Source organism: Mauremys reevesii, linkage group 1, assembly GCF_016161935.1.
Source record: "Mauremys reevesii isolate NIE-2019 linkage group 1, ASM1616193v1, whole genome shotgun sequence".
In the NCBI taxonomy this organism is placed as follows: Eukaryota; Metazoa; Chordata; order Testudines; family Geoemydidae; genus Mauremys; species Mauremys reevesii.
In genome coordinates this window covers 49,872,874-49,900,832 of record NC_052623.1, presented here as the reverse complement: position 1 = coordinate 49,900,832, position 27,959 = coordinate 49,872,874, and the positions used below count along the sequence as shown (strand labels likewise).

The following is a 27,959-nucleotide window of genomic DNA, read 5'->3' as shown; positions in this document are numbered from 1 at the left end:
TCAACCAATCACCGCTTTCTACTCTATAGCTAATTTGCTTGCCACATTTGCATTGCTTGTATGAGGGAGACTGCACAGATGGGGGATTATTTGGACCAGGTGCTATACCCAACTGCCACCTGCACAAATCCACACAATTCTCCTAGCACAACACACACAAATCAACACAATCACCTACACAGAAACACCACTAACACACGTAATAACCCCAAACATCACCCTGTAGCCTAGAATGTCTGCTGAGTCGGTGTGAAGTGAGGGGGACAGATACAAACATAGCTGAATAAATAGTTTTATTTGGACTATCACTAGGTTCAATTGTCATTGTGATCTGTAATCTGTTACCATCCAATTCTTTAGTTCTCAGCCATTTTGGGTATTTTACACACACAACTTTCTGAATTACACCTGTGCAATAGCACAGACTTTCAGCTATTTGTATAGTAATCAGAATCTGTATACTGTGATAGGATAGAGGGATATTCTAGGTCTATAGTCCGGGTCAAGGACTAGCTTGCATAAGAAAGGGTGGAGGGAAGAGAGAGCTCTGCAACTCAACCCCTCCTCCTGAAGGATTATTTGAGTCCTCCCCGCAACTCCCAAAACAAATAGATAACTCGAGTGCAAGGGTTTGTAGCTCACTTGTGATTTTTAAAGATGTGGCAATGTCAGAATTAAATAAATTATTGCGTTCACAAGACAGTTACATTGCTGGCAACATGACTGCGAGTTTAGTGACCAGTAACACTTTTGGGGGTTGAATGGCATTTCATCATCCATTCTAGCTCATTCATGAAGCTCTTCTAACAAGCATTTGTTATCTGTAAATTGGATTAATTATGTTTTAATGGGTTAGTCACATAGAATACTGCATGAAAAGTACACTGAGATCACTGAACATGCTTCGCATGTTATCAAAATTTCCTAATTTTAACTTCAGTTTATGAAGTTCCTATTTAGGAAAATAATACCAAAACCTTTTTTTTTTTTTTAAAGACTTTAGTCATCTGCCAAATACATACGGGAAATACACCCTCTGGAAGAATTGACACCAGGCTGTAAAGGTGTAGTTTTGACATAGATAGGACTCTTCAAAAATATTTCTAAACAAAAAAAAGTCGTCTCTAATGGTATCGAAATAAAATTCTAGATTACCCAGCATCCATACCCTGTGATCTCTATAGATCTCATGAGCTAGACTGATAATTAAAACAGATCAATATTTTAATGAGACTTATAGGGAAGCTTCAGGTTCTATAGACAGTAATCTTTGTGCTTCAGTAAGTGGAACTCGATTCCTTCAGTGTGGGTACTGAACCCCAGTGTGGTGCTAGGGGGCACTGTGCTGCTGGAAATTTTTCAGTATTACCAAATCAAGCATTTAAAATTATGAATCAGGTATCATATATTGACTTAAAAATCATGAAATTTTAAAAAATAATAAATTTGTTTTGTCTTCTGGTGTTTGAGCCTTTTGGAACTCACATTTTTAATCTTTGCTCTGCAACCATGAGGGCTAGAAACATATTCTTAAAAAAAAATAAAAAAAATAAGCCCTGAGATTCTCATGACTCCAAGAGCTGGGACTTTAAGAAAAACATCTAAAATCACGAGTTTCACAATCAAATCATGAGTTGCCAACACTCCATCTTATGGATGAGACATAAGACCCAGGTCCAGACCTGATCACCAATGTACATGAAAGGCATTATGTAAATGTAAGATGATTATATAAATGAAAGATCACCATAACATTGTATAGTCCCTTTGCGCATACAAACAAAAAGCCACTAAAGTAGATTGGGAACAGCTTAACTAGGGGCTCATTAAAGCAGTTATAAAGAGGAGGTCGTGGAATGCTGAGGGAAGGACCAAGTGGGGGGGGGAGGAAAAATGTGTATTTCCAACCCAACTATAGGTCAGGAAGCAAGAGGAGCTGGGAAAATAAAAGGCTTTATACTAATTAAAAGGAAACTTTGTAAATTAAGGACGGTGCATTTTTTATTTCCTAGCCTGAAATTATCTGTTGCTTGCTGTCTTTTTAACCATGCTGAAGAAAGCCCTGGTTCTGGCTCCCTGTATACTGGCCTGGGGTAGAGAAATGCTCTGTTCAGAAAACCTGTGCACGCACAAGTGACAGGAGGATGTAGTATTTTTTTCTTCCCTTCCCACCCCCACTTTATTTGTTGTTTTTTGGCTATAGCCTTGGCCATGCTCATATAGAGCTGACTCAGAAGCAGGCTTTAAATTGTTAAGCAATACAAATTGATAAACTACCTATTCCAGGCATGGACTGGTGTGATGGGAGGGGAAGTGTGGAGGGAAATTGAATAGGGGACAGGGCTTGGACTCAGAATAAGGGATTGGGTAGCATGGAACTGTGATACCTATTCTTGGAAATGAGGAAGGGGGCATTCTATGGACGGCAAACGAAAGGATGCAAGGAACTGGTACGACATAGACTGGAAGGCGTGCTGGTGACAGGGGAACGTGGAGGGAGTGAGCATTGAGGACTTGGAGAGCCTTGGAAGTGGGTTGCAGGAAATTTGGGACTGGAATGTTCAGGCTTTTTGTGCTGTATAATATGGCCACTTTTCATATATATTTGAAAGTAACATGATGGTCTATCTCTTAGGTGTCCTGGAGCTTCCCATCGAAGGGTTGTACTGGAGAAAAGGAAGTCTAACAACCTGCAGACTGAAGCTGAGAATGAAAATGGGCCTAATCTGATAGATCACCCAGGCACTTTATCTCCAGATACAGACCATGCTGGGACGGGACCAGTGCCTGTGGATCAGAACTTTACACCAACTACTCTTCTTGCGTGGACAGATGAGTCTGGCCTTGACAACCCTGCCTTTGAAGAGAGCACAGTAGCAGACAGTATGTCGTGTTTGTCTTTTAATTCTCTGTTTGATCCATCTAAATCAAACCTAGAAACTTAGTGACATAATTGTAAGTTTAACTCCTGCAAACAAATAACAAACCCTACATCTCCAACTGCTGTGCTTGTCCTATAGTGATTCTTATTGGAAACTTAAACTCCCCCAAAGAGTTCTCTACTTGAAAATGTAGCACTTGGATGAAAACACAATTAGAAGGGAAAGATCTATCTGTTGTTTTTACTGCAATAGTACCATACTGCTATAACACAAAGCTATCCGGTACTGTAGAGCATGTTAATGTCTCTGTTCTGGTCTGATAGCTACACTGAGGCAATGTTTTCTATAGAATTGCTGAATCTGGTTTCTAAGATGAGATTTTTTTCCCCCTGGATCAACAGGCTTCCCACCTATGGAATACTGTCCTGTTCGAACGAAAAGGCAACTGAGTAACTCCTGCATCCATCTGCATCGAACTAACAGTAACACCTCTAGCATCTGCGATATTAGAGAGGAAACACTGAGCCTTACCACAGAGGAAGGTGGTCTTTCCCCTTCCTTTTCCTGTTTGTAGCCTGTGTACTCACCATTCATTAGCATCCTCCTCTTCCATTGTAGCTGTCTGTGTTTGTGTTGGGAGGTGTGCTTGCTTCTTGCCTTGACCTTGTAAATCAGCTGTTGCTGCCCTGTGGAACTGGTTAAGGGAGGGCTAATTGATAAAGAAAATTATTTTTAAAGGTTAGGTCCCAAAGGGTTCTGAATATCCTCTTTTTAAAGTAATACCTAAGTTTTCTCTTGGTGCATGGATACTGATCACTTATTCTAGGTCTTTATCTTTTTCTTAACCAAGGTGTTTCAGCAAACAGTGAAGCCGATCCAATTTGTTTTATTTGTATTATACCATTGTCATCTGGTGTGCCTATATTGTCCTCCAATAATTTGCAGTGTTGAAAATGTACTGGAGTATGAAATATATTAACCTTTCTTTATTTGTTTCTTTAAACTTGTCAGCAACCCACCAGCCACCTATCTTGCCGGAAGGAGAAATCACTACAATTGAAATTCACCGGTCCAATCCTTATATTGAGTTAGGAATTAGCATAGTGGGTGGCAATGAAACTCCTTTGATCAACATTGTTATTCAAGAGGTTTATCGAGATGGGATCATTGCCAGAGATGGAAGACTCCTTGCTGGAGACCAAATACTTCAAGTATGGAATCTAATTAAATTGTCTATCTACTTGCATGCATTCAGTCATTGCTGTACTTTATGTTATGAGATGGTGGTAGTTCTCCTGCCAATCTGTGTTGTGTAAATGTTAGCTTTGCAATATTAGTTTAAAAACAAATTATTATTCAAACTGAGCAGAGTCTGTTATTCCAGTACTGATACCAATGATTTACATAGTTCATGGGCCTTGGCTTCCTATAATTATTTCTGTTCAATAGCTTTTAAAATGGATAAGAAAGACTGAGTGTATTATTTTCTATTTTTCATGGTCTAAGGCTCTCCTCCTCTTCTTTTGAGGTATAGGCACCCCCTCCGAAGAAAGCAAAGGCTATTTTTGGTTAGGAAGTTAATTTAATTTGCCTTTTGCAATTGCATTTGTGAGTTACGGGATTGATTTTTGCCTTGTTTATTATGCTAACTAGGCTGTCATGTTCCCTTCAGCTGCAGCTTCCTTGCCATTCCTTGTTACTTGAAATCAACAATTATGTTTAAAAACAAAAATGTTGTGGTGAAGTCCTTCACTGATGTGATTTGAAATGTTCTGATATGAATATTAGGGTTATTTTTCCTATTTAAAATTAACAGATAAAATAACTTTGGTTATTATCTTTTATAATTATATAATAAATCTAGAAGAATGAGGAAATAGCAAAAGAAAGTATTAAAAGCTCTGGTTCTGTTTTATTTTAAATGAGTTCTTTAATTTTATTTTCAGCTACTTTAAATATTGCTGTCCTTTGGATCCGACATACCATAGTAAATGCCCCCTCATTGCCAACTCTGGACAATTACACCTTACTTACACACACACGCACACGTGCGCGCACACACACATATATACAAAATCCAACAGGTAGACGTGGTTGGGAAATTTTAGTATCCTTTAAATAAAATTAGCATGGACTTCAGAAAATAAAACCTTCCTTTCCTGACGTTAGAGAAACCAGCCCTTTTACTACCGCAGAGTATTATGACAGAGGTTGGCAAAAAGTAACCCAAGCTATGTTCAAAACCAGGCAATTGCAGGTGTTGGTTGGATACTATATCCAGTCACTAACCCCAGCAGCCAATGAGAGCCTTTCGGTAATCAAGGGCTGTGCCATTAGCTGCCAGAATGGTGAGCCTCTTGAAGTGATAGAAATTCTTGTCGTTGAGCAGCTGGCAGTTATGGTTCGAAAAGCTATAAGTATCTGTCAAGTGACTCTAGATGGGAAAAAAATGGAATTGCAGTGTAGAGACCCTGTAGACCTGATAACACTGAAGCTCTGCAAACTCTGAAAGCAAGTTCAGTAGAATCCCCTTGCTGTTGTAAGAAGGGCATATAGAAGCAGGGTGTGGAGAGGTGCAGAAGACACAAACCAGACTCTGTGGAAGACCTAAGGGCCTCCTTGCCCAGAATTGGCCTGCGTTGGTGCTAAGCTGGCTCATGAAATGTACTAGGCTTGGCCTTTGCAGACCAAAACTAGGTATTGTGTTGTATGCAGTTATATGTTCATGCTTTAGTGGTGGACAGTTGAAGATCTCTTCAGAGAGCGTTATCTGAGAAATTTAGACAAGCTGGATAGGACTGTAAGGTGAACTTTAACACTTCTTGCCCACCCAAATGGAGAAGTATTTTCTTTTTCAGGTAACCTTTAATACTTGACTGAGGGCACAAGGTTTAATACTATTATATAAAATTATAATGTACTGTATATTTCATATCAACAGAGTTTTTAAAAAAATCTGATTAATTCATTGTTTATAAATACATGCCTAACATTTTAAATATCTAACTTAATATTATTTAATGTATGTAATTTTATGTAACCATTAAGAAAGTAAAACAATTAAAAATATTAATCACACTATTAAAAAAAAAGTCTAGATTAATCGCAGTTTTAATCACACTGTTAAACAATAGAATACCATTTATTTAAATATTTGGATGTTTTCTACATTTTCAAAGATATTAATTTCAATTACAACACAGAATACAAAGTGTGCAGTGCTCGCTTTATATTATTTTTATTACAAATATTTGCACTGTAAAAAAGATAAAAGAAATAGTATTTTTCAATTCACCTCATACAAGTACTGTAGTGCAATCTCTTTTTTGAGAATTTGCAACTTAAAAGTGTAGAATTATTATTATTTTTTTTACACAACTGCACTCAAATAAAACAGTGCAAAACTTTAGAGCCTACAAGTCCACTCTTCTTCAGGCAATCACTAAGACAAACAAGTTTGTTTACATTTGTGGGAGATAATGTCCGCTTCCCATTTGCAATGTCACCTGAAAATGAGAACAGATGTTCGCAGGACACTGTTATAACCAGCGTTGCAAGGTATTTGTGTACCATATATACTAAACATCCGTATGCCCCTTTATGCTTCGACCACCATTCCAGAGGACGTGGCTCCATGTTGATGACCAGTTCTGCTAAATAACAATCCAAAGCAGTGCAGACTGACACACGTTCATTTTCATCATCTGAGTCAGATGCCATCTATAGTAAGTGTAGGCCCTGATAAAGGCCCAGTTGAGGCCTGAGGCCTGAACTAAAGTATGGTCAAGCCTTAGCTAAAAGCAAAAGGCAAGCTGTGAGCTGGAAGCCGGCCCTGTTCACAGAAGTTTGCGAGAAAAGGGCTGATGTTGCATAAATATATATTCACTTAGTGTAGTATTATATAAACATGGTACCAAAACACACTATACTGGAACATTCCATAGATAACAAGGAACAGGCCGACCCATCAATGACAGGGGCAAAAGGGTAATATGATGGATAGAGTTGTTTTGATCAAACCAACATGTACAAGGTGAGAGGCGGCACCTTAATACGTAGAGGGGTTGTATCTTGCTACGTGGAAGGGTTGCACCTCAATACGTCAGAAGTGATGTGTAACCTGTTTGTATCTGTGTGTAAGAATGCATCCCTGGGGCGGTGTCTTTGTCCAGCCGAGGGGGCAGTGGAAAGTCCCGCCACTGACTGAGCTGAGTCCATTGCCAAGAGGCACTTTCTCGTAGTATGCCCTGAGTTAGGCTAAGAAACCTACAGGGAACTGCCATTGTGTCCAGGATCGCAATAAACCTAGCTGACGTGACTTTGCATCTTGCTAGACTCTGTGGTTATTGGGGGTTCTCGTCGGGTCTGATGTGTCAGCTATCTGCGCAGAGCTGGGGCAGCACACAGAGGGAACACACGCACGCAGCCAAGTGATATCAACATTGGAGAAAGCAGAGCACCACACCGGTAGCATCTGACAACACCACCAATAGAAGGTTGATTTTCTTTTAAGGTGGTTCGGGTTCTGTAGTTTCTGCATTGGAGTGTTGCTCTTTTAAGACTTCTGACAGTATGTTCCACACCTCATCCCTCTCAGATTACAATGTTGCATTGTGGCGTTATGGACTTTTTGATGCACCATTATGTTACGCATGATATGATGTTATAATGCACAGTTGAGGTAGGTCTTTATTTTGGCAGAGAAAGGTAAAGAGAAATATGTCTTTGTTCAAGGACATCTGACTTTGAGCTCCTGTTGTGTCATCTTCTAAACGCTGAAAAGAAGGTGTTTGGCACTTTTTCACATACTCCGTGTTTCACTTAGAAGGTCTGTGTGGAAGAAATAGATGTTTTGCTTTCACACCCAGCTTGCTTTAATATGTTTTAGAATTAACACAGTAATGTATAAGAAGTAGACTATTGATGCCTTCTAAGGCAAGGACAACTAGGGCTTATAAATATTACTCAGTGGATGAAAAACAATTGTTCATGGTTGGTTGGTTTGTTTTTTAAATTGAACTTGTATTTAATTTCAGGTTTCTCTTTCATTTTTGGAAGAGACCAGAAAAATATGCTTCCTTTAACATATTTCCCATATAAACTCTACTTTCGTAGGCCTATATGACATTGGTGGTCATTTCACTTGTGTCAAGAAATGTCATCTATCAACCAAAAGAAGTTATTAATCTGTATTACAATTGGTAACTAACTGAAACATCTTAGATATTTATCAAAAGAGGTCCTGAAATAAAATATCTGTCAGATTCCATTATAAATTCCCATTTTCAGGGATTTGTTACCAGGTTATATTTGTCTGTTTCACTCCTGAAACTTACAGATTGAAATGACTATTCATATTTAAAGTGACAGCAAACAGCTCCTGCCCTGAGCATACAGGGTGAAAGACCCAGGATGATCAGACACAAATGCACTGAGAGACGGAGAGGATGGCAGTAATTTAGAATGTGGTGAAAGTTAGTGTTAATTGCAGTAGTGATAGCGTAATGTTGATGTGGGTTAGCTTTGCAGGCTCAGCTGATAAAGTGTTTATTTAGGAGAGAATTGAATGAAGAGAGGGAAGGAGCACAGTGGGATAAGAAGATAATTCCAGGTATAGACTATTAGAGGTTTGTAACAGGGTCTGAACTTGGCAAGGATTTTATTGATACATCTAGAAACCAGTAAACAGATATGAGTATTGTTTCACTTCTTGTTTTCCAGGTCAATAACTTTGACATCAGCAACGTGTCCCATAACCATGCTCGAGCTGTTCTTTCCCAGCCCTGCATGGTGCTGCATCTTACGGTGCTCCGAGAGAGACGATTTGGAAGCCGGACACACAACCATGCTGACAGCACTTCGCTGCGAGAAGACGGCTTTCAGGTGACGCTGCATAAACGAGACTCTAGTGAACAGCTTGGCATTAAATTAGTGCGCAGAACAGATGAGCCAGGAGTTTTTATCCTCGACCTTTTGGAAGGGGGATTGGCTGCTCAAGATGGCAGACTCTGCAGCAATGACCGGGTACTCGCAATCAACGGACATGACCTGAAACATGGGACACCGGAACTTGCTGCTCAGATTATCCAGGTAAACTCTAACGGGTACTTTATTCAGTCTGAAACGTTAAAATTTATTATATGTCAAGACACTTATTGTAAGTATCACCACATTTCACCCCAAAATGGCATAGTACAGTACAGAACAACTTGTGTATTGTGCCTAAACTGTATAGTGGTTTTGGCAGATGTTACTCATTACTAGTAGCTGAAAGCCTGTGCTGTTGCTCAGGTAATTTTGTGTGTGTGTTTAAAAACAAACAAACAAAACAGTTGAGAACTTAAAAATTGGATGGAAACAAACTGTGAATCCCAGTGATGATTGAACCTAGTGATATTCCAAACAAAAAGAGTTCCCAGCCATGATTTTAGCTAATTCCATTTCCTTCCCACTCACTCAACAGACTTTCTAGGCTTCAGAGTGATGTTTGGGGTTATTGTATGGGGGTGATGTGACAGATTCCCCCCAGGGTGCCACTTAGAACTGGGGTACCACTGAGCCCGCCTGACCCACCAGCCTGGGCTCACTCTCACATTGTGGTGCTGTGATAAGTTGCTAAGCTCTCCAAGCTTGCTCTTTCACCAGCATACACCGAGGTAGGGACACACCCAGCTGCAGCTTCACATAGATGCTGAGATCAGCTCTGCATGGGAAGGCTCAGCTAAGGCACCTCCCAGTTGCTAAGGCACGCACCCCTTCTGGAGTGTAAATCCAAAATTATACCATCTTGCACTGCACAGGGAACTGTACAGCGTAAGCTCATAAAAGTCTCCCCTCCCTCAATGTGGAGAGATAGATGGAACAACTTTCTGCCCCCAAGTTATAATTTTTACACACTGGTTTTAGACAAAAAAGAAACAAGTTTATTAACTACAAAAGATAGATTTTAAATGATTATAAGTGAGAGCAAACAGATCACCTTAGCAAGTAAACAAAACCACAAACTGAGCTTAACACACTAGATAGGTAGAATATGAATTAGCAAATTCTCACCATGAGTGATAAAGAGGCTGGCAGATTCTTAAGGCACAAGGTGCCTTGGATTTCCCAGGTTTTCATACACAGGCTAAAAATCCCTCTAGCCTGGGACCATCACTTCCCACAGTTCAGTCCTTGCCCCTCAGGTGTTTCCAGGTGTGGTGTTGTAGGGAGAGTGAGGTCCCACCATGATGTCATTGTCCCCCTTTTATATCTTCTTCCCATTTGCTGGAGAGCTCTTTTGCTGTGATGTGGGTCAAACAGTTCCCATTGCTATCTCTGAGAGGTTTCTATTGTACACAGTTCCTGGGGTTAAGTATCAGAGGGGTGGCCGTGTTAGTCTGGATCTGTAAAAGCAGCGAAGAGTCTTGTGGCACCTTATAGACTAACAGACGTTTGGGAGCATGAGCTTTTGTGGGTGAATACCCACTTCGTCGGATGCATGTAGTGGAAATTTCCAGGGGCAGGTATATATAAGCAAGCAAGAAGCAGGCTAGAGATAACGAGGCTAGTTGAATCAGGGAGGATGAGGCCCTCTTCTAGCAGCCGAGGTGTGAAAACCAAGAGAGGAGAAACTGGTTTTGTAGTTGGCAAGCCATTCACAGTCTTTGTTTAATCCTGAGCTGATGGTGTCAAATTTGCAGATGAACTGAAGCTCAGCAGATTCTCTTTGAAATCTGATCCTGAAGTTTTTTTGCTGTAGGATGGCCACCTTAAGATCTGCTATTGTGAGGCCAGGGAGGTTGAAGTGTTCTCCTACGGGTTTTTCTATATTGCCGTTCCTAATATCTGATTTATGTCCATTTATCCTTTTCCGTAGAGACTGTCCAATTTGGCTGATGTACATAGCAGAGGGGCATTGCTGGCATATGATGGCGTATATTACATTGGTGATCGTGCAGGTGAATGAGCCGGTGATGGTGTGGCTGATCTGGTTAGGTCCTGTGATGGTGTCGCTGGTGTAGATATATGGGCAGAGTTGGCATCGAGGTTTGTTGCATGGGTTGGTTCCTGAGTTAGAGTTACTATGGTGCGGTGTGCAGTTACTGGTGAGAATATGCTTCAGGTTGGCAGATTGTCTGTGGGCGAGGACTGGCCTGCCACCCAAGGCCTGTGAAAGTGTGGGATCATTGTCCAGGATGGGTTGTAGATCCCTGATGATGCGTTGGAGGGGTTTTAGCTGGGGACTGTATGTGATGGCCAGTGGAGTCCTGTTGGTTTCTTTCTTGGGTTTGTCTTGCAGTAGGAGGCTTCTAGGTACACGTCTGGCTCTGTTGATCTGTTTCCTTATTTCCTCGTGCGGGTATTGTAGTTTGGAGAATGCTTGATGGAGATTTTGTAGGTGTTGGTCTCTGTCTGAGGGGTTAGAGCAGATACGGTTGTACCTCAGTACTTGGCTGTAGACAATGGATCTTGTGGTGTGCCCAGGATGGAAGCTGGAGGCATGAAGGTAGGCATAGCGGTCGGTAGGTTTTCGGTATAAGGTGGTGTTAATGTGACCATCACTTATTTGCTCCTAGACACCACGGTGCAATAATCTAGAAATTGAACCGATGTGGCCAGAAGTAAAAAGTGTTGGCCTCCTCCAGGGTGTGCCATAGCTTACTGAAAGTTATAAGACTATTCATATGTATGGGGTGATCTCAGTGTAGTCTAGAGTCTAATAGAAGAAATCAAGGAAGATCATGATGCTGTGTAATTATCACTCTCTAGCTCTAGATCTCAAAAAGCTTTATGAAAGTAGGTAGCATTGTGCCTCAGTTTCCCTATCTGTAAATTGGGGATTAAAAAAGGAAGTAACTTGCCCAAGGGTCACATAACCAATCAATGGAAAAGCTGGAGGTGGGGGTGGGGGTCTGATTCTAAGCTATGTACTCATCCAGTAAACCACCTTACCTAAACACTGGGACTATGTAGAATACTGTTGTTTACTATTTGATTAACTCCATACTCCAACAGCAGTTGGAGATTTGTGATACTGGTGGGGATTATTTGCTTGTATAATTTAAATTTCATCTTAAATATCATCTCTTGTAATTAGGGGGAAATTCTAATAATCTTGTATTATTTTTATGTCAGTTTTTCAATATATTGAGATTTTGAAGAGGTCAGTTTTTCTATTTGGGGATTTTGGAATATTAGGGTAACCACTGAGCTTTTGCATTGTCCCAAAAACTACACAGTTTGGTGGTCTGATTATATATTCTCTCCAACTACTTCAACAGATTCTCTGAATCTGCTTACAAAGTTACTTATTCTAGGTAAATAATTTGTTTTTAAATATCTATTAAGATTTGAAACATTGAGTAGTTTTGAAAACTATAAAATCATAATCTGTCAGTGTATTCAGTCCCTTTTCTTGTTTTTATTTCCTTGTATTACAGAAGTGCCTGAAACAGAACTGAAACTGGGGGCTTCATTGTGCTAGGTGTTGTATGTACACATAGAGACAGACCGTGTCACAGGGTTTACAGTCTGAACAGACAAGAGAAAGGGAGAGAAAAGAAAGTATTAATATCTCCATTTTATAGATGGGGAACTGAGGCAGGAAAAAATAAATGACTTGCCCAGCATCACACAGGAAGTCTGAGGCAGTGCCAGGATTTGAACCTAGATCTCTCAAGTCCCAGCTCAGTACCTTAGCCACAAGACCATCCCTCATCTCCTAATTAATAACAATACAGTAAGAACTTTATTATTTTCTTTTTGCATGTATATCCCTCAGGCTAGTGGGGAAAGGGTGAATTTAACAATCTCCAGACCAGTGAAATCGCAGACAGTCGCTATTCTCCGAGAAGCAGGGCCTCATAACAGCAGCCAGCACCAGGCGCAGCAGCTGTTCCACAGCAGACACAGTTCGCATAAGGTTAGTGTTTCTCTCTTTCTCCACTTGAAAAGAAAATGTAATAGCATTTGATGGTATTCAGATTTGCTGGCTACAGCGACACACACAAGTCTTGTGAATGAGATAAAATTGTAGCTCTGGAATCATGTGTGGGAAAGTGAGTAATGTGTTACCACCATGTGGAAGGATTGCCATTCAGGAACATCCTTTGGACTTCTGCTGTGCAAGCCATTGAACTGCAAGGCCCCAGGAGCTGGAGCATATCCATCAGCCATATAATAATCCTGGGAGCATTCTGCACCAAAAAATTAAAAATTCTGCAAAATTCTGCAAATGTTATTTGTCAAAATAACACTATATAATCAAGCCAGTTTCAATTATTTTGGTAATTTATTTCAAAATACCTGTCAGCAGGCATGTCTGTAACAATACAGACACACACAAAAATTCCCCCAGGAGTAGAGTTAAAGAAACCCCTACGACAGCCCAGTTCCTGTTTCTCTGCCCCTCCCCCCAAGCCCAGCCAGGGGACCAGACACCCACAACCCCTCCCCCCTCAGAGCCTAGCCACAGGGCCCCCAGTCCAGATACCTACACCCTAGAGCCCTGCTGTGGAGCCCCCCCACTTCCCCAGACACCTATCCCCCTCACCCTCCAGAGCTCAGGGATCCAGAGGGAGAAACAGCCTGATGCTCGGTTCCAGGTTTGCACAAAGTTTCCTGCATGCCGCCCTCTCCTTCCCTCAGGGCATGCTGGGAACTGCAGCTATCAGGAACCCCCTAGCTCCCTCCCTCCAGCAGTGTCTTCTATGTGCAAGCTGGGCTCTGCCGAGTCCATTGGCGGCTAGCAGCACTGCAGCCCATTTCTGTGAGGAAAAGGAAATTCTGTGCACTCATTAATTTCTGCAAAATTCTGCATTGTGCAGTGGCGCAGAATTCCCCCAGGAGTAATATAAACAGATTGTCATTGCCTGTGGTGGAAAAAGTCATGTTTTCCCTTCCCTGAATCAAAGGAAAGAGAGCTGTGGCTACTGCATGGGTACTGGTGGCTTATATTTTATATGACGGGGTGAAGGACTGAATGAAGAGACTCCATGAATCTAGTGTGGCGTTATGCAGAAGACCTACTACAAAAATAAAATGCTGTTCAGAGCTTATGCTTCAGACATGTTGGTAGTTTCAAAAATATGACTTCTGTCTCTTCAAATTAAATGAATCATATAATCACCTAGAGTATCAGGTCTTTAATAGACCTCCTTTATATCCTTTTTCAACAAACGGTGTTGATAACCGAATTCAGTCTCTGTCACTTAAATTGTGAGCACTTTAGGTTTTTGCCAGGATTTTCTTCCAAAAATTTGAGAGATTTCAGAAAAGAGCCAAGGGGGTTTCATCGTATAGTTCACCTGCACTCCTCTCTTATGTAAGGATAAGCCGAGGTGGTTGTTGAAGTTTTTTGTCTTAAAGAATTTTGTTTACATAATTGTACAGCACCAACAAGTAGATGGTCACAAAGCCTGATGGAATTAAAAGTAAGCTGACTTTAATATGTGTACAGTGGTATGTGTCTGCCACTCTAATACTAAACTACTTCTGGCATTGTGTAGTGGGAATATAAAAGGGTACCACTTTTTTCATACACGGGGAGGAGATGTATAACTGCCACTGGAAGATTAACTGGTGTAATTTCTTATTTCTGTATTTTTAGTTTGCCCTTAGTTCCTGATGGTGTGAAGCCAAACATAGGTAAACCAGATTCTGGAGACGGGCTGGAAAAGAAAAAAAAAATTGCATATATAAAAATAAACTGTTTAAACGTTGTCGGCTTGTGACCCTTAACGTACATATGCTTTTTCATTTCACATTGAGTCTGTAGAGTTTGGTCCATATGATACTTACAAAAATGATGCACTTAGTAAGTGTGACTTCCACCTAAACATCAAAGTCCTGTGTTTCTCAGTGCCATGATGCTAGCCATATGAACATATGGATTTTGTGCAGCAGCACCAAAACTTGACATTGCAGATCTTCAATGTCAAGTGCAGTGATATCCTCTCTAAACATATTGTAAGTAAATTAGAAGTGAAATGTAAAAAAAAGAATAATAGAATCACAGATTATTAGGGTTGGAAGGGACCTCAGGAGATCATCTAGTCCAACCCCCTGCTCAAAGCAGGACCAATCCCCAAATGGCTCCCTCAAGGATTGAACTCACAACCCTGGGTTTGCTTAAAGTTAGACTCCTAATCCATATTTAGGTACCTAAATAAATGACTTGATATTTCAAAAGTGCTGATCACGTGCAGCTCCCATTGAAGGCAATAGGGGCTGCAGGCAGGGCTGTCTCAAGCGGGGGTTGGGGCCCGGGACAACTCCCTCTCCCTCTTTCCGGCTTCCGCCCCCTCCCCTGAGTGACACCGGGAGGGGGCGGAGCGGAGCGGAGCGGGCTGGGTGGTTGTTGCCGCTTTCCGCTGGTGAGTGCAGGCCCGACCCCCACTGCCAGCACCAGGCCCCCTGCTAACCCCGGCCAGCCTGGCCCCCTGCACTCTAACCCCACCCCCCTACCCCGTACCAGCATAATGTCCCCCACACGACACGCACACAGAGCCGTCCCTAGGGTTCAGCTATTCGGGGTGGCAGCCGCGGAGCCCCACAAAGTGCAGGGCCCAGAGTGGCTGCCCCGATTTGCCATACCCTAGGGACGGCTCTGGCTGCATGCTCTCTGTACCTTTGAAAATCAGGTTGCTCTCATTAGCTACCTAAATATAGATTAGGATCCTACTAAGCATCAATTTTGAATTTTTTAAAATAAAGTATCTTTTGTTGTGTTCCTGCAGATTCTTTCCCAGTGTGTTACATGCCAAGAAAAGCACATTACTGTGAAAAAAGAACCACACGAATCCCTTGGAATGACAGTGGCAGGAGGTAGAGGCAGCAAAAGTGGTGAACTGCCAATTTTTGTTACTAGCGTGCAACCTCAAGGCTGTCTTGCAAGAGATGGCAGGATCAAACGAGGTAGGATTTGACTCAAATGGCAGCATGTGCATCTTTCAATTATTCTGTTCATGAATTTGGTTTGCAAGGTATCATAAGGTTTCTCAACAGATGTAGGGTAGCAATGATAAATGCTTCTCTCAAATATTCCACTTATGGAAATTCAATGTACAATGCCACAGTTTCCCCTGGCTTGGGAAATGGCTGTGTAATGTTGACTGTAATCCCCCTAGGAGTTAAGGATCTTGTCTGGTGTTTTTCACCTCAGTACACACATCCTATTTTTGGTTTTGGTCACATGGGTTGGGCCATGTAGCTGTCTGAGAAACCACCTCTCTCCTTGTGTAATGTCTTCAGTACCTCAGCTAAACTGATCTGTTCTGATGACAGGCACCTTGTTTAACTGTGCTAATAGCGGGGCATTTTCAGCAAGTGACCGTCCTTTCTGTAATTCACTTTCTCCATCCTTTGTCAGACCTAAACTAAGCTTGCTGATCTTCAGGACAGGGCATCTGTTATCCCCGGCTTTTGAGGAAAGGAATTGGGTAGGGTATTTGGGGGGTTGGGAGTAGGTGTGGGGTGGATGACGTTGGTAATCCTGATGGGATAATGCTTAAGGTACAGCCTGACATTTTCCTGATTTATTTTTTGTCAAATGTGTTGTACATGCACTTAAATCACATAAATACGTAATGCAACCCCATGCAATACTGCACTGACTTAGAAATCCTATGGGCCCCTACTGACATTAGGGCAAAGTTTGAACAGTAACTGAAGTGTGCAGATTTAAAATGAGGTAATGGAGGATATTTTTCACGACAGTGTAAGGCAGGAACATTAAATGCAGTATACAAATGTGCACAGTATCTTTTTCTAAACATTATTTAAAAATCCATTTGTTGAAGCAACAATTGTGATTTTTCTTCCTTATGTGATGTTAAAGCTGCAATTGCAAAAGGAATTAGCTTTCCCTGCTATGCAAGTTTCTAGAAAGTGATTGATTCTCATATCTTGTGTAACTGAGTCCTGGATTTTGCTGATTTGTTCTGCACTGCAGCAGCAATACTGTAACCACTCAGACAATAAGAGACTCTCTCCTTCTTTTCAAATATTCTCAAGGAAAATCGTTTTCAGCAATCTTTGTATTTTTGACTCTTTCCAGATCATTATAATCTTTTTATAGATGCTCTTGCTTCCTCAGAGCTGATTTTCCCTTATTAGTCTTTCGTGTAATCCCTGTTTGTCTTTCCCAATTGGTAAAGCACAGACATGCAGTAGGATTGAAGTGTGCAAGTGGGGATACTCTTTTCATGCCCCACTTGCTGTGTTACCTTCTGCAAGACTTCCCCTCTCCCTCGTGGGTACATTACACCTTTTGCCATCCCTTTTCCCCCTTCCCTTTAAACCCTGAGGGATGACTATTAGGAATGGGATATATTAAGAAAAGGAACACAAAGCTGGAAAAGTCGCACAAAAAATCCCTAGTGGTGAGAATAGTTTCCAGTGGGAGTGTTGAAAGCTCCAGTGTTCAAGTCATTTAAATGTGGACTGAACAGAGCACTGGAGGATATACCATAGGGGTCAGTTCTATTCTGAGGCAGGAGAGGTGCCTGACCTAATAGATCATTTCCACCTCTGATTTGCATGATAGCAGAGCATGCTAGCCAGGCACAGCATTTCTGTTTCTGCTGAGATATGCCGCGGTGAAATAGATTACACGTTATAATGTTTAAATTGTCTGTATAAGGCTGCAAAGTGAATACACTGCAGTTCACAGCTCTAAGAGTTACTGATTTTGATTGTCTAGGCCCAGGGAGATAACACATTGGCGTGAACAGGCACTGAGTAATGTGTACAGGCCAGGTATTAGCACAGGAAGACAACCGTTCAATAGGCCACATGACTTACACTCTTATTTGTGCCTTTTAAACAGGTGATGTGTTGCTGAATATTAATGGCATTGACCTGACCAATCTAAGTCATAGTGAGGCAGTGGCTATGCTCAAAGCCAGTGCTGCTTCTTCAGTGGTGGCACTCAAAACACTGGAGGTCCAGATTGTTGAAGAACAAAACCAGACTAATGAGGAACAACCAAGCACAATCAGCGAAAATGAATATGATGCTAGCTGGTCACCCTCCTGGGTCATGTGGCTGGGGCTTCCCAGGTACTAGTTAATGAATGATCTGTTTAAACTCATGTTTACACTGCTGTTATAATATTAACTCCTGCATTTGGCTGTGTCATTCTCCTGACATTTTTCAGTTTGCTATAAAACATTTGTGTGACGTACATAGGGCTGAAGCAACATGTTGAAGGGTTTGTTTCTTATACATGCGTTCAGATGCAATAACAGTTCATTTTTAGTGGGGATTTACTTTATGCTGCTGCTGCAGTTTTAATTAATATAATGTTAAAACTGATTTAAACTCTATAGCAGAGAACAGCTTAGTTACAGTACATGCTTCACCCTATTGCTGCCTATCTATTGCAGTCACATTTCAATTTACAATCCACTTACAAAGGATTGTACAGAAAAGTATCCTGTTAGCCAGCCGGAAGATAGAAAACACTGATTATCCCTTCAGAAACCTTGGGAAAAGTCTAACACTAACCAATTCAATTCCCCCAATCGATGTTAGCTGTCCTTTTGATCCCCAAGTTAAGCCCGAGTTTTAAACAGGAATCATAGAGCACTTACCCAAATCACCCTATATTAATATACAAAACGATGCTTAGAAAGGCAAATGAATAACTTCATAGAATGAAGGATATAACCTTCACTGATCATTGACTTTTATCACACAGGTCTTAGGCACACATGCAGAAAGAAGTTAGAAAAGATCAATCTGCATTCACAAATCTCACATATATAACTCAGAAAACCAGCCACCAACTCCATCAAGCACAAATACACTTGCAGCAAACCCATTTCCTTTTCCTAACTTTTGGCCTGACTGATATCACCAGATTTCACTTCTCATCCCATTCTTCACTCTCTGGTAGCTATAACGACAAACTGTGGGCCTAATTCTGGGAAACTCTTACGATCAAGGATAGTGCTTAATACTGTGCATAGTCTTGTTAACTTCAGTCACACTGTGCACAATAGTAAGCGCTGTCCTTAATAGTAAGGGTTTCCAGGATTACACCCACGGTTTGCAGATGTGACCACAGAGAGCATGTAGAATGTGATGGTAACAGAATGAAATCCTGAAGTAGTCGTCATAGCATATTGCTCCAAAACCACAGCCACGATCTGTTATTGTCACTTACCTCGAGTAGTTCGTCTGGAGTAGGGGATGTTGACGGGGCACTGTGGCAGCGTTCAAGTGTTTTGCCTAGGCTCTCCGCATTCACATCTGGAGTTGTTCCTCAGCTTCCCTTTGGTCATATTGTCATCAGTCTTTGCCACGTCAGCTCTCACTCAGTTTAGAGTACACCATTGTTTTCATTTGAGGTCAGTAGCTAGAGGGAGTTGTTCTGAAAGAACCAGGTTCTCCAAGATCATTTTGTTACTCCGTAGCCTTCCACAATGGTATTTTGGGGTAAGGGACTTACAGAGGCAAAGCCCTTCCTGGACTTCCACCTCTTGGGTGGTGGAATGTGTCCATTCAGTGGCTGTCTTGAAACATGCACCTGTTTTTGTCTCCTTTTTACTGAAGGCATCCCGCCTCACTGATGATGCAATCCCTGTGAGGCAGTATCGCGACAATGTGGGAGTCGCTCTCAAAGTCCCTCTGATGATCCTACAGGATTGATTTGAGTTCAGTATCAGTTTTGTGTGCATGGCTCAAGTGTGACCATACATGGGGTCGTATCAGATACATTCACATCATGACCCATGTTAATCTCCCATTGCAACTAACCATGGGAGAAACCAAATCTGACAATCAGCATTGAGACCATAATATAAATCTGAAGTGATTATAACTACACACAGTAACAAACCACTTCCTTTGGTAAAAAGGGCTTTCAGAATCAGGCCCTCATTGATTTCCTCTAGTTTTTTCTGTGCAAGATGTGTGTATGTAACTTCCTGTAAAACAGTCAGAATGTCTTGTGAGTTATACAGTTACAGGAAACTGCTTTCAAGTCTGATAAATAACTCTGCTTAACAAGAGCTGGCTGTCATTTATTGCTCACATACTACAAACAACCACATTTTGCTGCTTAATTATGTCTTGTATGCTCCAATGTGTGGCACAACATGATTAATGTAGAGAAGCAACGGGTAAGCTACCTCAACATTTTCTGCTTCTCTGGATTTGAATAAAGATTTTCTATGAAAAGAAAAATATTCTTTAATTCAACACTTTTGCATATGCATGACCACTTTTAAAAGTGTGGTGATGGTCAGGAAAGTGACTCTCATATATATAATATGTTAGGGCTATCGATTAATTGCAGTTAACTCATGTGATTAACTCAAAAAAATTAATCACAATTTTAAAAATTAATCATGATTAATCGCAGTTTTAATCGCACTATTAAACAATAGAATACCAATTGAAATGTATTAAATATTTTGGATATTTTTCTACATTTTCAAATATATTAATTTGAACAACAACACAGAATACAAAGTCTGCAGTGCTTACTTTATATTATTTTTTATTACAAATATTTGCACTGTGAAAATGATAAACAAAAGAAATAGTATTTTTCAGTTCACCTCATACAAATACTGTGGTGCAATCTCTTTGTCATGAAAGTGCAATTTACAAATGTAGATTTTTTTAATGTAACTGCACTCAAAAACAAAACAATGTAAAACTTTAGAGCCTACAAGTCCACTTAGTCCTACTTCTTGTTCAGCCAATTGCTAAGACAAACAAGTTTCTTGTTTGTTTACGTTTCTTTACGTTTACAGGAGATAATGCTGCCCGCTTCTTATTTACAGAGTCACCAGAAAGTGAGAACAGGCGTTCTCATGGCACTTTTGTAGCAGGCATTGCAAGGTATTTACATGCCAGATATGCTAAACATTTGTATGCCCCTTCATGCTTCAGCCACCATTCCAGAGGACATGCTTCCATGCCGATGATGCTTGTTAAAAATGTGTTAATTAAATTTGTGACTGGCCTCCTTGGGGGACAATTGTACGTTCCCTGCTCTGTTTTACCCACATTCTATCATGTATTTCATGTTCTAGCAGCCTTGGATGATAACCCAGCACACGTTGTTCGTTTTAAGAACAGTGTCGCTGCAGATTTCACAAAATGCAAATAAGGTATCAGTGTGAGATTTCTAAAGGTAGCTACAGCACTCGAATCTGAAGTGCCTTCCAAAATCTGAGAGGGACAAGGTGTGGAACATGCTTTTAGAAGTCTTAAAAGAGCAACATTCAGATGTGGAAACTACAGAACCCGAACCACCAAAAAAGAAAATCAACCTTGTGCTGGTGGCATCTGATTCAGATGATGAAAATGAACATGCGTCGGTCTGCACTGCTTTTGATCATTATCAAGCAGAATCCATCATCAGCATGGACACATGTCCTCTGGAATGGTGGTTGAAACATGAAGGGACATAAGAATCTTTAGCACACTGTAGGTATTTCAAAGCCAATACAGCTACTCAAATGCAATCTGAATTATTTATCCTTTGTCTTTTGCATCATCCAAAAAACTGTCATCTGATTGCAAAAATTTCATTACTGGTAGTGATGAATCAGGAAGAGACAGAAAGAAGACAGATAGAAATTCAAGATGGAAAATCCTAAACTGACAGAAAAATCATCTTTCGTTTTGCAAATAAAACACATTGGATATGGAAGCTAGTGGGATTGGGGGTGGGGAGGATAAATATGAAACCCCACAACATCATTTTAGAAGTGTCACTTTCTAGATGTAACTGTATTTAAGCAATAATTCCAACAGTACATTCTTTATGTTTAATACTTTTTTTTACCTCCAGAGGTTTTTTTGTAATTCTAAGCACATAGTAGTCAAGATGGTTAAATATTACAAGATGATTCATCCTGGGAACACTGTTAATTACCATCCTTTCCCCACCATTACCCCTTCTCTTTCATGCTTATTGCAATGATGCGACAGAGCAAGTGTTGCACATAACGTGAAGATATTTACATGGCATGTGTTTTGTTTTTTTTCTCCTTCCACTCTACAATCTCACCCCACAGTGGCCTACATAGCTGCCATGATGTAGTGCTACGGAGGAGCAATTTAGGAAGTTGGGGCTTTAGCATCGTTGGTGGATATGAGGAGAATCACACAAACCAGCCTTTCTTCATTAAAACGATTGTTCTTGGAACTCCAGCATACTTTGATGGAAGGTTAAAGTAAGTACTACCACATCTTTTGAAATGGTATTAGAAATCGAATGGACAGAGTGATGATAAGGCATATTGCATGAAGTGATTCGTTACATTACATATATCCCTTGGGCCACTGACTAATATCCAGTGTTTCTTGGGAGCTGGCCAACTCCCTATAGCAGCTTGGCAAGTCTATTAGGTGCAGTGCTGAGACGTCAGAAGGATTTTTGGCTGGGGGAAGTGGGATCAGTAAGAACTTGTGGGAGCATCTAGTCCCAGTCATTCTTCCTTCCCCCACCTTTCTTTGGAAACACGTTCCACCATCAGCCAGTGATGCTGATTTGACCCATCTCCCCCATCACCTCTACTGATTCCTTGACTCCTCCATTAGGGGGGAATATCTTGCCCAGGATTTGGAGCCGGGAATGAGCATGTTGTATAATCTCTCTGCCTACTTCGAGGAGGATTACCAAAGCTAGAGGAGCTTCATTTTATAATAGAGGTGTGGAGAAGAGGCAAGAGCAGTATCTGGTCAAGATCACTGTGAGAGGCAATCGATATGCAGGGTCCAATTTTCAAATATGGCACTTTAATAGGATCCCCAAATCTGGCATGTAGGGTGTTTGTTTTGGCTGAATTTAGCAGGGCCGCCCAGAGGATTCAGGGGGCCTGGGGTCTTCAGCAGCAGGGGGCCCCCACTTCAGTAATTCGGCTGTGGGGGGTCCTTCGCCGCTGAAATGTCCCGAAGACGCGCGGCAGGGGCCCCCACCGCTGAATTACCACCAAAGACCCAGCACTTCGGCGGTAATTCGGCGGTGGGGGGTCCTTCCACCGGGGCGGAAGGACCCTCCCGCCGCCAAAGACCTGGAGTGGAAGAAGCTCCGGGGACCCAGGCCCTGCGAGAGTTTTCCGGGACCCCCGGAGAGAGTGAAGGACCCCACTCCAGGGGCCCCGAAAAACTCTCGTGGGGGCCCCACTTGCCCCCCCTCTGGGCAGCCCTGGAATTTAGGGTCCTTCCAGATGCAGGATTTGAAATGCCTATTAAAGATTCCCTCATTTGTAAATTGAATATCATGAAGGTTTGATAACGAGTAGAAGATTGTACCATATTTGTTTTACATACAGAGTAGATATGAATCATGATGATTACAAATTAAGGAAGGCTTAATTTCTTTTCAGAACAGCTTAATGCATGTTTCCAATGACATGGCGGTAACTAGAGGCCATCTTATGACTCAGGTCATAACAATAGCTAGGCTGCTAAAAGTGATATTCTGTGGTTTTGGGAGCTCTGTATGACTCTTGGAGGTTTGCTGCGCAATAATCTCTGTATTTCTATTTCACTACAAAGTGGCTTAAGAAAATTCATTTTATAATTTTGCATGCCTTATTCCTGAGAATGGGGTTTCCCTGCTCATATACATTAAGACTGTATACCAGTATCCTAACAAGTTTTAAAGGCCCTTAAATATCAAATAATAACATTCTCAGGCTCTTAAGCATACTGTAGTTTTTGTTTTATGGTCCTATACATTACCATTTTTATTTTAATATACAATTACATTAAAAATTATATTAAAAGAGCATTGAGTACTTGACTTTGTAACCTTAGAAGTTAGGAAATGTTCTCCTCCCTCACTCTGCTCCTCACCACTCTGAGTCACACTGCTTCCTCCTACCCCGCCTATATAGGAGCAAAAGGAATATTGAGAATAAAGGACAGAGAATTCTGGTGTCCCCCATAGTCAGGAGATGCAATTGCAGGGAAATTACTCCTCATCCCCTGCAATGCAGTGCTGGAGCATGCTCAGTAGCCCTGTGGGAATAGAACATATACTGTCAAGTCACAGATAAGAGCAGTGTGGGGATAGAGGCCTGTAACCTAGCCCTGCCGCCCCGGGCGGTGGGGCTCGGGCTTCGGCTTTCGCTCCAGGCCCCAGCAACTCTATGCCAGCCTTGGGGCTGGCTTTTTAATGGGGTCATAACCCACTGTGGGGGGTCCCAACCCACAGTTTGAGAACCGCTGAGATAGAGCACGCTGAGTGCAGAAATAATCTAAAGAGAACGTAGCTGGTAAACTCAAACAAGTGTCTATCAAGCATGTACAAACTGAGATTTGTCAGATGTTTATAACTTGACCAAATTTGGGCAAATTTTCACATGGGTGGCAAAAGTGCTTTCCCTGCCTAATTTTAAATCTCTGCTCCAAAGCATGGGGACAGTAGATCTTCTCAATGAAATGGCTGTAGGAATTTTTTTAACATGGGCAAAACAACGTATTTTCCCTTACCCTCATTTTTGGAAATAGTTGAGCAATTTTAGTTGAAACTTCCTGTATGTACACTTTACCAGACTTAACCATTCAAGCTAAAGTTTCCCATACCAGGTGTCTGCCTCAGAAAGAGAGAGAGAGTGAGTGTGTGTGTATGTGTAACTTTACCAAACTTAGCCATTCAAGCTATATACACACCCTGAGGCAGACATCTGGCATGGGAAACTTTATCTTGAATGGTTAAGTTTGGTAAAGTTTTATAAGCAACTGAAAACAAGGTCTTATGTTGGAAAGTGTTGAGCAATCTTAACTATAGATGTCACTGCTTTTGCAAGCTACAATAAATGCATATTATATGTAAATATGTGTTAAACCCTATAAACATGTATATGTTTTTATCATATAAACATGTGTATTATAAGTCTGTCCATATATGTTTTTATTATCCCCTACTTAACCCTGGCAAATGATGACTTTTTCTCTCTCTCTCTCCCACTCTTGCATCAATTCTGGTATCTTTCCACAGGCAAACTCTTAAAGCTAGTGTTGGAATTACGCCAGAGTTGAACCCCAGGGGTTCAAGAATTCCCCATACTAATTACAATGGGAGGTCAGACTTCATTTTTTTTAATTGAATGCTCTTGGCTCTTGCAGCTGAACTCCAAGTCCAATAGAAATCTGAGTCCCTAACTATGAAATGCCATCTGTTACTCATTGTCGTGTTAGAGTTGTCGTGCACCATTGTTCATCAGCTGCTTTCCATTTTGTTTCCTTTTTTAGGTGTGGTGACATGATTGTTGCTGTAAATGGACTATCCACAGTGGGCATGAGCCATTCCTCACTAGTTCCTATGCTGAAAGAGCAGAGGAACAAAGTAACTTTGACTGTTGTTTGCTGGCCTGGAAGCCTCATCTAGATTTGTAAAACCGCTTTGGTTCAAGCAGCTGATTTTCTACGTGGCTAGTATAAAGCCTCCATTTTTTTTCTACTGATACAGCTGGTAATAAGCAGGGCCAAAAACTGCTACATTCATTTTTTTTTAAAGGGGGGGAATTCTCAACCTCTTTACTGTACGTATGTTGCCATCTTGAAACAGCCATATCTACCGAATTTGTTGTGCTCATTGTTTAAGAGCTGGCATATGCACATTAAGATGTTATTGTCATTAAGCCTTCCCAGACAGTAATAGTCTGACAGTCAGCAGAAGAATTCTGTGGTATTTCTAGTTTCTCTTAGTATTTTTCCAAATTGAAACATAAAATGGTAAGCTATGTACTCTCTCCTCCTTGAGAGAAGGTTCACATCAGTAATGCAATTAAAGTTCTACCCGTTGCTGCTGTGAATCAAAATTTTGGTATAAAAAGGAATGCATTTTTCATTTTTTTGTAAATATTTTCATTTTGTTCCGGTATGTTAAAACCGTTCAAGGACCTGTCTTACTCATAAGAAAGTGTTTGGTCCCATGGTTTTTGTTGCAGGTCATCAGTGTTCACAAAAGAGTAGGACAAAAGCCTGATATTACTGGAATTTTTATAAAGTGCAATAATCTGGCTCTTTGCTAGAAAACGATTTAATATATTACAAAGTTTGTATCCTATAATGCAAAGGAATATGGAAGTAATCAGTCAGAATGCTGGCAACAATAAAAATGCCTGGGTCACCTTTGATCGAACGGCCTGCTGTATTAGAGTTTACTTTCCAAATGAATGTTTTGCTATGTCAGAAAATTTTGATGAACGTTTTTACTAAAACCATTTTTACAGTTTATATTGTGATTGTCAGTAGCTCTTTTTATTCTTGTGTAGAAACATTATTGTGACTCAACCTGTAAATCAGAGAGGTATTTAAAAAAAAAAAAAGAAGAAAGTTGTTTACGACAGTGTACATTACGTTTAAAAGTAAGGAGGCTGGACTCCAAGTGCAAAGGGAGCTGCAAAGTTTTACTTACTCTGTTATTTGCTGACAAATGCCTTCGTATAAAATGCTGAAAAGATCTGTCTCGTATTTGAGAAATCATTTTTCTTTGGCAAACGCTTGCCACTCGATTGTTGACAACTATAAGATTTTATATCTTTTAATTGTGTTTAGGATTTTTAAAGCAAGCCTTGTACTTGCAGGTTTTGCTTTGTCCATAACATTTGCAGGGTAAGCGTCCTTTTGTAAAAACACACCAACTAATGTGTTGATCTGGAGCAAAATCTGTACATTGTTAATGTTCTGCATACTTGAAAAAGCGTTCCATTTAGAAACCAAGTTCAGAATCTGAACTAATTTATGAATGACCTCTCTGTTGTAATAACGATGGTATTAATTATCAGTGAATGTATTTCATAATCACTGCATATTTCAATTGTGAAGCATGAACTTTATTTTCAGACTTAGCAGCTATACTATTGGGGCATATTATCGCATGTCACTGATTCAAGTAGCTTTGTTTAAAAAATAAAGCTACCATCTCTTGCAAAAAATGTAAAAGCTCTTATGAATGAAGTAGTTTTATTCCTCTCTGTGGTGTATGATGTTTGTTTGCTTTCACACTATCAGGACACAAATCAATTGCCCATGCAGTATATTACTGTATAGAGAATTTTTTTTGAAGCAGTCAGATATCCTTTGATATCCCTAGCTGAGATGAGAACAAGTTTCCTCCCATCCAAAAATAGTTTAACTGTATATTTTATTTTTAATGCAAAGTTTTGCCAACTATGTCTTTGCATAGCATTTACAAAATATAGTTACCGGTGTGTTGGATTTAAAATATTTCATTTGAAGTGACATCATACTCAAAATCTGAGCAAAAATCAATCTTTTGCCCTTTTTTTCTTTTGTATCATGAAAGCATAGTTAAGCTTAAGTTGTGCTATATATTTATATTTATAGCTGGGCAATAGCTTTTGATCACAATGTCTTGTGACAGAAACTTGTTCCGAGGGGCTCCCTCTCTTGAACTAATGTTTGGGGGGAAGGGCGGGTTTCTCTTATGATCTTGTGGTTAGTTTATCGGGTTTATTCTTCTGTGCCTTCTGTTTAAATTATTTCAAGGTTTTTTTTCAGATGTTGCTATCTAATTGTGTGGTATTATTGAAGAATGAATGAAAATAAAAGTCCATTCTGCCCATTTTAACAGTTCAGTATTGTGTCTCTTTACAAAGAATGTATGTAAATGAATTCATCACCTTCAGTTTAGGGATATATTTCTCTCAGGTTAATCACAAAATACAGTTATAGAACTTCACAGAAAAATCTCAGAGCACATTCAAAAGAAAATAGGAATATGAGACTCACCAGACTGGAACACCTCAGTTATCTGTCTAACTCGCATTCCAGCAGTGAGTAATATCAAAAAGCTTCAGAAGATGATGGAAAACCCACATGTTCTAGTACTCTACCACCAGGGTGCTGATCATCAGGAGGACTCTGCCATGAGCCAGGTTTGGCACAGGGAAACACAACTCAACCTTGCTGGAAAGACAGCTTTATGCCCTCAAGCAGGAGTCATTCTGTGTAAGGAAGGTGAAGAGCAACTTTTTAAAGATCTGGTTAAGCCCTCACTAGATGTGCTGGCCAGATCCTAGATTGTGGTTCTTGATAGGACATGGCCCAGTAGGTAGAAGATTAAGGAAGCCTTACACTGGATAAGAGATTACCTGA

The 27,959-nt window shown here is 40.7% G+C and overlaps 1 protein-coding gene across 3 annotated transcripts in view; it reads left to right on the top strand.

The window, feature by feature from the left end:
• The window catches only part of LNX2 (ligand of numb-protein X 2), a 95,466-nt gene extending 68,034 nt beyond the window's left edge, over window positions 1-27,432 (top strand). For 2 of the 3 annotated variants that reach the window (XM_039489130.1, XM_039489123.1), the window contains exons 3-11: window positions 2,636-2,883; window positions 3,284-3,424; window positions 3,894-4,093; window positions 8,604-8,972; window positions 12,646-12,786; window positions 15,602-15,779; window positions 17,692-17,923; window positions 21,902-22,060; window positions 25,089-27,432. In XM_039489130.1, coding sequence (XP_039345064.1) covers window positions 2,636-2,883; window positions 3,284-3,424; window positions 3,894-4,093; window positions 8,604-8,972; window positions 12,646-12,786; window positions 15,602-15,779; window positions 17,692-17,923; window positions 21,902-22,060; window positions 25,089-25,224 — 1,804 coding nt within the window. In that variant the 3' untranslated portion in view covers window positions 25,225-27,432. The remainder of the gene's footprint in view (window positions 1-2,635; window positions 2,884-3,283; window positions 3,425-3,893; window positions 4,094-8,603; window positions 8,973-12,645; window positions 12,787-15,601; window positions 15,780-17,691; window positions 17,924-21,901; window positions 22,061-25,088) is intronic. The other variant, XM_039489135.1, reaches the window with a different exon arrangement.
• The last annotated feature ends 527 nt before the right edge of the window (window positions 27,433-27,959 follow it).